At 39.3% G+C, this 10,848-nt stretch overlaps 1 protein-coding gene across 3 annotated transcripts in view; it reads left to right on the top strand.

Annotated features, from left to right (window-relative positions):
- The first annotated feature begins 24 nt into the window (after window positions 1-24).
- PROSER1 (proline and serine rich 1) overlaps window positions 25-10,848 on the top strand; it is a 29,396-nt gene continuing 18,572 nt past the window's right edge. For 2 of the 3 annotated variants that reach the window (XM_078375325.1, XM_008998165.5), the window contains exons 1-6: window positions 58-610; window positions 743-939; window positions 4,120-4,185; window positions 6,634-6,702; window positions 9,393-9,487; window positions 10,453-10,546. In XM_078375325.1, coding sequence (XP_078231451.1) covers window positions 895-939; window positions 4,120-4,185; window positions 6,634-6,702; window positions 9,393-9,487; window positions 10,453-10,546 — 369 coding nt within the window. In that variant the 5' untranslated portion in view covers window positions 58-610; window positions 743-894. Of the gene's footprint in view, window positions 611-742; window positions 940-4,119; window positions 4,186-6,633; window positions 6,703-9,392; window positions 9,488-10,452; window positions 10,547-10,848 lie in introns of all 3 variants that reach the window. The other variant, XM_035302523.3, reaches the window with a different exon arrangement.

The following is a 10,848-nucleotide window of genomic DNA, read 5'->3' as shown; positions in this document are numbered from 1 at the left end:
TTCCCACACCAGGACCCCACCTCTGGCTTTCAGGAAAGAGGGGCCCAAGCTGGCGGCGCAGTGTTGAGTTTACTTGGGCGCGACTGGCCGTATCGTAGGTCCCCAAGAGCTGGTGGGGGTTGTAGGGGTAACCAGGCAGGGCGCCCGGCGCTGTCGGGGCTGCGTTTTTCCGGAGTCCCCCTATGCGAGGCCGTGCCCCTCTTCGCCCGGCTCCCGGTGCTCTCCAGCCGCCGGCCCGTTCCCGGAAGCCGCAGCAGCTGGTAACAAAGAGCCTGCCGAGCCGCCTGCTGCCGGGGCCGAGGTACCCAGGAGTCGGGCGGAGCGGCTGGGGATGAGCGCAAACAGGGCCATGTGTCCGGGTTCGCGGCGGTGAGGGGCGCGGCCGGCGGCCGGAACGCAAGTGGCGGGTCGACAGACCGGCGCCTCCCTCCCTGCCGCCCGCGGGACTCCGAGTGCAGGTGCTTCTGCTTTGCCGGCCGCTTCACCTGGAAAGGCGGCTTCAAGAGCTTCCTCCGGCGACACCTTGCCCTCCCTGCAGGGAAACGGCGCCCAGCCCCGCCGCCGAGCCGCGGGTTTCTCTGCAGGACTCAGGACCTGGCGCTTGCCCGAGGTACCCTGAAGCATTGTGTGAATACGCTGGGGAAGCCTGATTGGAGTAATTTTTGCTTTTAATTTAAAAAGTTTTTCCGAGTCTTAGTTTTGAAAAAAAAAAAAAAATTTTTTTTTTTTTTTTTTTGCGAAGTTTGCAATACTCTCTACCTCTTCGCATCTTCTCTTGCTCGTGGAGTCCTCCTCAGCTATAAATATTTTTACTATCGACGGAACAGACCAGGGATGAACGTGTTGTAATTGCAAGTATAACTGTTTAAAACCACAGTCGGGATAGTAGTCAAGATGGATAAAAAGTCCTTTGAAATGGTGCTGGATGAAATTAGAAAGGTAATTACACTCATTCCATGACTTATTTTGTGAGAGGTGAATTCTCATGGTTTAGACTCTGAGGTACTGTGTAGAGATTGTGCAGAATAAGGGTCCTAGGATTGCCAGATTGGTTTGAATTCTCACGTGTAATGGCGGAGTTTGTATCTTGATACGTTTCCAATATAAATAGAAATTAAGTTAGGTTAACGCTAAATTTGAGACTCAGCGTGGTGTCGTGGGAATTGTATTCCCACGGCCCTCAGTTCCGACGCCGGCTTTACAAATCCTTAATAGCTCTGTACTTTTGGGTAGGTAGTTGAATATTTTTGAGTTTATCATCTTTCAGTACCACAAGAGTGACTGAAAACGAGAGGTAATACTCAGAAAGTTTTTTTATGGTAGTTGTGATGGGATTTTCAAATCTAAGCATTAGGTAGAACATATTTGTTGCGTTCGCCATGCAAAATTCGTGTCCTGATGATAACTTTAAAGGCATTAAGTTTAAAGTCACGTTCTTAGGAATTGGCCATCAATAACTTGAGTTTCAAAACTTTTTTTCTCCTGCTTTCTGAGTTTTTGCTGCTTTTTGAGGCTGCTGTGCGGATCCCACCTCCCAGGTGAACCAGACAGCAACAATTCTAGAAGGTAGTCGAGCCTAACAGTATCTCAAGCACAAGAATAGCGAGAAGTTACTTATTTTAAAATGTAGGGACTTGATGTACCATTTTTACATCAACACACGCTGCGATTATTCTTTCGTCATTTGCATACCTTTACGACCCTGGACTGAAACGGAAGGAATCGTTCCCGTGTGCTCTGGTGCTTATTTATTTCAGTTTACAAAGCTGTTATTAAAATTGTCTCTGGGCTTGCTGTGTTACTTTGTTTTTATACAGCTTTTTTCTTTTTTCAAATTGACGTGTTGAGTTTTTCATATTTGATAATACTGAACTTTTTTTGAACAAATTCTGCTTTTGCAAACCCAATGTGTCCAATTAATTTTTGGACTAAAATGTTGCTTTACTAATTACATGCCTAGAAATTTGTCACAGTTTGTTCTCTAGCTGATTTTTAATTACTTTTCGTGAGAAAATAATTTGTGAGTCCAAGTAAACCAGCAGATTTTTACTTTTGGAAGATAACGGTTGTCGGTGTGCACATTTACTTCCAAGTGTCTAAAAATGTCACAGTAAATTCTAAAGAGGGGAACAGGAAATTTTCCAGATATGAAAGTCCTGTTCACATGAGATGGCAACTTAAGTCTGCATTTCTGGTCCGCAGGTATAATATGTCTTCTACTGACTTTGGCCAAATGATTGAATACATGAACATTGTCATAGTCGATTAAAATTGAATAAAATATTGGCATGTCTAAATATGAGCATTACTACTGTTTTTTTAAAAATTGCTCTGAGACTTTTAAATGTAAGTCAATTTAAACCAGGTCATCTCTTGAGTATCACAGTGAGTTTATATAATAGATAATACTCATTGTCACTATTGTCATTTAAAACAGAGGCATGTAAGAAGCCACTGGGAGGAGAACTAGGAAGCGGAATAGAAAGGGGGAAAAACAATGCGTAATTAGTTCTTCAATAAGGAGGGAATGATAGCTATTAATTGCTGAGCACTTACTTTGTGGACCTGTTTTTAAGCACTTTCTCCAGTCATTATTTCTTTTGATTCTCCTTACAACCCCTGAGATAGGCACTATACTTGTCATTTACGGACGGTAGCCTGCTTTCTGTGAGGTTAACTAGTCAGCTCAAGTCTCCCCAGCTGGTAAGTGGGGAGGTCCAGTATTCAAACTCTGCCTGCGGAACACATGCTGTCCTGCCTGGGGTTACAGCTGAACCTCTCAGGATTGGCATCAGTACAATCCAAGATTTTATTCAGAAACTTGTATTTGACTGTGTCTGATTATTATATTGATAACCAAACTTCTAGGTGAATATTATTTGGAATGCTATTTTCTCCCATTTCAGTGAATATTGAACTACTGAGCACCCAGCATATTTCAGTTGACTGGTAGAATACTTTCTCCTAGCAGAATGATATATGTGAGAAGTACAATTATTATAATTTTTTTGTAGTACAAGCAAAGGAATTCGTTTTTGTTTTTTTTTTTTTTTTTTTGAGACGGAGTTTCGTTCTTGTTACCCAGGCTGGAGTGCAATGGCGCGATCTCAGCTCACCACAACCTCTGCCTCCTGGGTTCAGGCAATTCTCTTGCCTCAGCCTCCTGAGTAGCTGGGATTACAGGCACGCGCCACCATGCCCAGCTAATTTTTGTATTTTTAGTAGAGACGTGGTTTCACCATGTTGACCAGGATGGTCTCGATCTCTTGACCTTGTGATCCACCCGCCTCGGCCTCCCAAAGTGCTGGGATTACAGGCGTGAGCCACTGCGCCCGGCTGAATTAGTTCATTTTCAATGATTAGTGGCTACCAATTTAGGATAGCTGTTTCCATCTCTAAGCCGGGCAAATAGCTGCAAGGGGAGCATATGTGATTTAGTGGACTGTAGATAGTGCTGCATCAAAGCCACCAACTTCTCTCTCACTCACTGACGGGTTCCATAAAGGAAAGGAACCGTCATTTACTGAATACATAATAATGTGTCTGATCTCATGTCCACTGTTACAGTTCTCACAGTAACTCTTTGAGGTTGGTGGTAAATAGTATTCCCTCTGTGAGTGAGGAAACTCTAAGGGAATTAAAATGCCTTTTGAAGTCTACACTGCCAGTTAGTGGCAGACACAGACATTGATGAGTAACATTGTTACTCAGATGAGTAACAACATCTGTTATGTTTAATCTTAAAATCTTAAAAATGAGAATTTGATTGGATTTCGGATGTTTCGAAACTCTTTAATTACATATTTAGGAATTCTATATGTAATGCCTACTAATGTTGAATTATATCTATTACAGTTTTATTCCCTGTCTTTGTAGAAGTTGGTAGGGAGGCCCAGAAGATCTTCCTGCTTGCTCAGTGTTTCCCTCACAGTATGGAACCTGGAAATGTGGAAGGAAGGTCTTCTCACCACAGTGACCTTGGTTCCTTGGCATGATGGGGCTGAAGTAGACCTGCCGCTGTTTCGTTGCTGAGGCAGTTTTGATGTATGCATATTCTGTGCTGCTTACGTATATTAATGATGTTTTACTGTGTGTGTGTGTGTGTGTGTTCTTTTTTAGGCTGTTTTGACAGAATACAAATTAAAGGCAATTGAATATGTGCACGGATACTTTTCTAGTGAACAGGTATTCCTCATTATTTATTTAAACAAAGCCTTCTTTTTACACCAGTATTCTGGTTAATGTCTATTTATCTGCGGGCCAAATTCAAAATTGCTTTTACCTTTTTGCTGTATTTATGCAGGAACTCAAGAAGCTCTCAGTTTTGACAGAAAACTTTACAGAATTTGTAATTCAGGGACTAAACACCTCTTGACTTTTACCCCAATTCATATTCTAAAGTAATTTTAAATACAGGCTCTTAAAGCAATTCAAAGTGGTGTTTATGATTCTGGGGACAATATCAAAGATTTAGAAACTTGTAATGGTAAATTTGCCCAAATTTATATAGTTACATGTAAGACAATAATTGTAAAATCATCATGTGATAGAAAATGTGAATAAATAATGAAATAGGTTTTTATATGAAGCCACTACATAAAAATTTTAGCAATAAGAAAAAAATACACAGTGTTTATTTCTGTAATTGCCAGAATACTAACATTTTAAGCATGATAGTGAAGACTCATTCCACCTTAGGGGAAATTTGCTAATTAAAATATATGTGTATGTCTATACACATACACACATACAAGGGGGCATGTTTCTGAGGGATAGTTGGAAAATTCTTGATACAGAAATCAGACATAAATATTAATAGAAATCTTCCACTTTGCTGAAGTCATTAAAAAGTCTATTAAGCCACTTTCTAAATGAGCTTATTAAAGATTTTTCTATCTTAGATATAGGGGCTTGTAAAATTTATGGTTGGTAAAATATAACATTTATTAGATAGTAAAAACATTTTCATAAAAGTAAGAACATACACACTTACTAGATTAACTGGAAAGTATACATGATGCTTATTTACTATATATATCTCTTTGTAAGAAGTAAAAAGTATTTTACTCCCTTCACATACCACTCTCGTTTGCGCCATTGACCTTGCTTTGTAGAATAATTTGAACCTTAGCATATTTTCAGCAACTGTCTTCTTGTATCACTTTTTTCTCCCTTTGGAACATCTTTGGAGGCGGTGAAACAGGGTGGTGGTGATCATGCTGAGACTTCAGTGTCCTGAACTTTATTTATTTTTTTTTTTGAGACGGAGTTTCGCTCTTGTAACCCAGGCTGGAGTGCAATGGCGCGATCTCGGCTCACGGCAACCTCCGCCTCCTGGGTTCAGGCAATTCTCCTGCCTCAGCCTCCCGAGTAGCTAGGATTACAGGCACACACCACCGTGCCCAGCTAATTTTTTGTATTTTTAGTAGAGACGGGGTTTCACCATGTTGACCAGGATGGTCTCGATCTCTGGACCTCGTGATCCACCCGCCTCGGCCTCCCAAAGTGCTGGGATTACAGGCTTGAGCCACCGCGCTCAGCCGTGTCCTGAACTTTATACCCTGTACTCACCTCGTACTGGTTGGCCCACAATGCTTCCTCATTTGTTTGAAGTTCTTAGGTGGTGGTGGGAGCTGGTCTGAGCTGTACGCTCCGAGCTCTCATATGATGTTATAGTTTAGGGGCTGCTAGAGTAATTCATGTTGATTCTTAACATTTTTAAGGGACTAGATTTATAATTTGAGTTTATGGCCTCCAGATTCAAGTTGAAGGGCCTACTAGGACTAAAGTTAGTGGACCTACACTAAAACAAAGCACTGTGCCCTTGTGAGTGCTATTGTCCCCTAAAGTTGAAAAATTTTCCATTCACAGTACATTTTCATATTCCTAAGCCAACGTTTTATCCCCATCTAGTACTTTTCAACCATCCTTTTCTTTTTTTTTTTTTTTTTTGGAGACGGAGTTTTGCTCTTGTTACCCAGGCTGGAGTGCAATGGCGCAATTTCGGCTCACCGCAACCTCTGCCTCCTGGGTTCAGGCAATTCTCCTGCCTCAGCCTCCCGAGCAGCTGGGATTACAGGCACGCGCCACCATGCCCAGCTAATTTTTTGTATTTTTAGTAGAGACGAGGTTTTACCATGTTGACAAGGATGGTCTCGATTTCTTAACCTCGTGATCCACCTGCCTTGGCCTCCCAAAGTGCTGGGATTACAGGCTTGAGCCACCGCGCCCGGCCAACCATCCTTTTCTTCTTAGGATACTTTCTTTTTCCTATATTGTGTATTTTCTCTTTCTCTCTAGACCAGTGCTGTCTAGTAGAACTTTCTGTGTTGGTAGAAATGCTCTCTATTTGCAGTGTGCATTATTGTAGTTAGCAGCTTCACATAGCTCTTGAACACTTACATGTGGCTTGTGTCACTAAGGAACTGAATTTTTAAATTTGATTTTAAGTGATTTAAATTTACATAACCACATGTCACTATTATGTTAGCACAGTTTAGACATTGATGCCACATGTATCATCTGGGTCTGGGCTGCACATGCTGAATAATAATTTCAAGTACTGAAATAAATCTTACAGAAATGTTTGCAAACATGGCTGACATTAGAGCTAAGTTAGTTGTTTGTTTTCAGGTGGTTGATTTGCTGAGATATTTTTCCTGGGCTGAGCCCCAGTTGAAAGCAATGAAAGCATTACAGCATGTAAGTATTTATTTTTTCCTTTAGAATGTAGAATTTAAGGATTTTTAATTCTCCTAGTTGTCTATAATTTATTTCACATGTAATTTATTTGCATCAGAAAAGCTGACTCTAAGTGTTATTGTACTTTGATTCAAAATAGTTATGTCAAAAAATTAAAATTTTCCAAACTGCAAATTTAAATTGTATGCCACAGTGTCCTGATTGGCGAGTTAGAGGAACACTTTACTGGCAAGCAAAATACAGGATTTGAACTCTCAATGGGTTTTTGTACTTCTGTTTTTTAATATCCGTCTTCACCATCTTTGTCTTAGAAGAGTTAGCACTGTCAAATACATTCTCAGTGATGATGGAAATTTTTATATCATTGTGGTAGCCACTTGAATGTGCCTTGTCTGAGGAACTATCTATTTAATTCTATTGTAATTAGTTCAAATAGGTACATGTGCTTAGTGGCTACTATATTGGATGGCACAGCTCTAGAGCCTAGGTCAACAGGAGCATCTAGATCACACAGGAGTGTCTGGCCGTGTAGGAAGGTTTTTGAAGCAGTGTCAGGCATGGATATCTTCAGTGGAATCAATTTACAGATCCTTGACTTTCTAAACTGATGAGCCTAAGAAAGTAGCTGGGTCTGTTTGGTGCTGCTTTCTGACCTCTTCTTAAATACTTGCTTTCTTACTGCTTTTCAAGAGTTATCACGCCTGTTCTCTGGGGGTGAAAATGTTTCTCTATGTTCCAAAAGGACAATGTTTTGCTCTTAAGAGGTAAACCAAAGCAAAGAGAGGCTCTGTAAGAAATACTGATAACAGGCTAGGGGTGGTGGCTAAGCCTATAATCCCAGCATTGTGGTAGGCTGAGGTAGGAGGATTGCTTGAGGCCAGGAGTTCTGGCTTAGGGTGGGCAACATAGCAAGACCCTGTCTCTACAAGGAAAAGAAAAAAAATTAAATCAATGGGGCATGGTGGTGTGCTCCAGTAGTCAGTCCTAGCTACTCAGGAGGCTCAGGCAGGGGAATATTGATGAAGGTTTTGCTTTATTTTATCAGGACAACAAACTCATGACAAAGCTCTGAGGCCTGCTTGCCTGTCTCCCTACCTTAGAGTTAAAATTCAGAGGTGAGGAGGGTATCACAGGGACAACTCAATGTACTTGTTTGAATTAAGTTAAGTCTGCCTTTTCTAACAAAGTCAGTTTGATTTGATTGTTTTCACGCTGAAAACTGATTTTGCCAATTCAGTTACATAATGCATATTTCCATAAATTAAATGAGCTAAATTAGTAGTTTCAAAGTTGTTGCAGTTACATAAATGTATTTAGGAAAATTGACCTTTTCTGAGTATTTAAATTTCTGATAAAATCATTAGATGTCAATTTGAAAATATGCAAAGGGGCATACAGTTTTATCAATTCTGGTAGTACATAAATAATAGTATGTGAAAACTACTACAAATTTTAGGAACTCTTGAATATTGATTCTGACCAATATTCTTCTATTGACATTGCTTTTAATTTTGCTTCACTGCTAACATAAATCTCCAAATTGGCCAAATCTTCTGGATGTTTTTCAAAAATAAAGGTACCCTAGTCAAATAATGATGTAACGTTTCCCAGCATCTTGGTGCATCACAATGCATGTTAAGATAAGACTTACAGTTCTGCAGCAGAGGAACCTGTTTATCCGGCTTTTCCTTACCTTCTATGGCTAGTAAGACTTACAGCTCTGCAGCAGAGAAACCTGTTTATCCGGCTTTTCCTTACCTTCTATGGCTAGTAAGACTTACAGCTCTGCAGCAGAGAAACCTGTTTATCCGGCTTTTCCTTACCTTCTATGGCTAGTAAGACTTACAGCTCTGCAGCAGAGAAACCTGTTTATCCGGCTTTTCCTTACCTTCTATGGCTAGTAAGACTTACAGCTCTGCAGCAGAGAAACCTGTTTATCCGGCTTTTCCTTACCTTCTATGGCTAGTAAGACTTACAGCTCTGCAGCAGAGGAACCTGTTTATCCGGCTTTTCCTTACCTTCTATGGCTAGTAAGACTTACAGCTCTGCAGCAGAGAAACCTGTTTATCCGGCTTTTCCTTACCTTCTATGGCTAGTAAGACTTACAGCTCTGCAGCAGAGAAACCTGTTTATCCGGCTTTTCCTTACCTTCTATGGCTAGTAAGACTTACAGCTCTGCAGCAGAGAAACCTGTTTATCCGGCTTTTCCTTACCTTCTATGGCAGTGTAACCTTTTTTGTGTAATACGTTTAACATCATGGAAACACTGATCTGTAGCATACTTAGCCCCTAACTGAGGAGAACAATAATATTTTTCTAACCTTTTAACAAATTAATCTCCCATATGTATGAGTATCACCTTTTTATATCCTTTCTGAGGAAAGTGATACTTCTAATTTTTTAAATTCTGTAAGTAAACACATGGAGAAATGTGGATTCAAAAAAGAGCTTGCAGGAGAACTGAGATCTTTATTAGATCTTCAACTGAAATGGTTACATTGAAAAGAGTTAAGTGTATGTAATTCATTTATTTTTATAACTTTCTTTTGAGTAAGTGGTTTTCACCAAAACTGTGAAATATTTTATCTGAAATGTTTACATTAGAGCATTTAACTATACTTCCAGAAAAAGGCAATTTCTGGCATGAGAGTTTCACATGTTAAAAATAAAATTATTTTTTATGTTAACAGAAAATGGTGGCTGTCCAGCCAACAGAAGTGGTCAATATACTCAACTGTTTCACTTTCAGTAAAGACAAACTAGTTGCTCTTGAACTGTTAGCCTCGTAAGTATTTCTTTTTCTTTTTACGTTATTGGGAAAAACGGTGGAAGCCTTTTAAGTGTCTAATTAGTGTGTTAATGTGTCAAAATTCTAGTCAAATGGAACTCTAACAAAATAAAATCAAAAGCGTAGTGTTACGTTCTGATTTCTTCATGTGAATAAGTATCCAGTGTGCTTATTACACACGTTATAACTTGTAAAATGAGGGGGCTTACCAAGATTGATTTTTTTTTTTTTTTTTTGGTATTTTGATCATTTGCTTTGCCCTTCTACTCTGAAAAGACAGGAATTTAAGAATTAGAGATTCTTCCACTTTGGCAATGTGCTTATTTTTTCTGAGCCTTATTTTCCTCAATTATAAAAATAAGTCTCTTACCCACTTAATAGGGTGATGAACTTTAAATACCAGAAAATCTGTGCAAGTGCCTACCACAGCATTTGACAGAGGACCCTAATGAATGTAAGCTCAAAGAGAAAAAGACCTAAGTGTTGCATAATTGAAGAGTGTATAAGTTATGCATATGTAACACATACATTTTTAAGTCTTTTTTATATTCATAGGTGTCCATAAAAGCACAAAATTAAAATAAGGCACAAGGTAAAACTTTATGCATTTAGCATAAAATGATTTTTATGAATTTAGCACATGGGTTCGTTCTATTACCAAAGCCCTTCTAACTATCATCTAAGAGAGTGTATTTTGAAAAATCTCAATGTAGTCATTTTTATTAACAGTATTTTATTACTTTTATTTTTTATCTGATTAAAACTCAGTTAGATAAAACTGTTATTATATTTATATGTTAACACGTTACTTAAATTGAGCCATTAAAAGTAAATAGTCACACTTTTCTCCCTGTGTCATGGAAAAAGCTTACTCAGATATGTTTGTGTGATAAACAAAGGTTGCTTGCCTCTATGTATGTTCAGATTTTTCAACAAAAAGCTAAATTGTGTTTTCTTGGTAGAAACATTATTGATGCACAGAATTCTCGTCCTATTGAAGATTTATTCAGGATAAATATGTCTGAGAAGAAGCGTTGCAAGAGAATACTTGAACAGGTAGCTTTCTAAAGATTGCCATGTACTTGGTATGCTGGTTTTTGTGAATTTTGAAGATGAAATAAGTACCTTACTCACTTTGGTGAATAACTTGAATGCTGTAGTACAGTGGGTTAAAAATGAACATCCCTGCAGTCTATGGCATGGAATGGAGTTGGTTAATGAGGACACTCAGGGGAAGTGTCTCTCAGGCTGCCTTGAGAGTCAGAAGTCAGTTGGCCACTCAGCTTGAGCCCCATGGAAATGTATGTCTTGGTCCCTAGGTACCTTTGCCATGGCTTCAAGTTTTTGCCTTAAACTTT

Source organism: Callithrix jacchus, chromosome 5, assembly GCF_049354715.1.
Source record: "Callithrix jacchus isolate 240 chromosome 5, calJac240_pri, whole genome shotgun sequence".
Classification (NCBI taxonomy): domain Eukaryota; kingdom Metazoa; phylum Chordata; class Mammalia; order Primates; family Cebidae; genus Callithrix; species Callithrix jacchus.
This window is presented reverse-complemented; position numbering and strand designations above follow the sequence as displayed.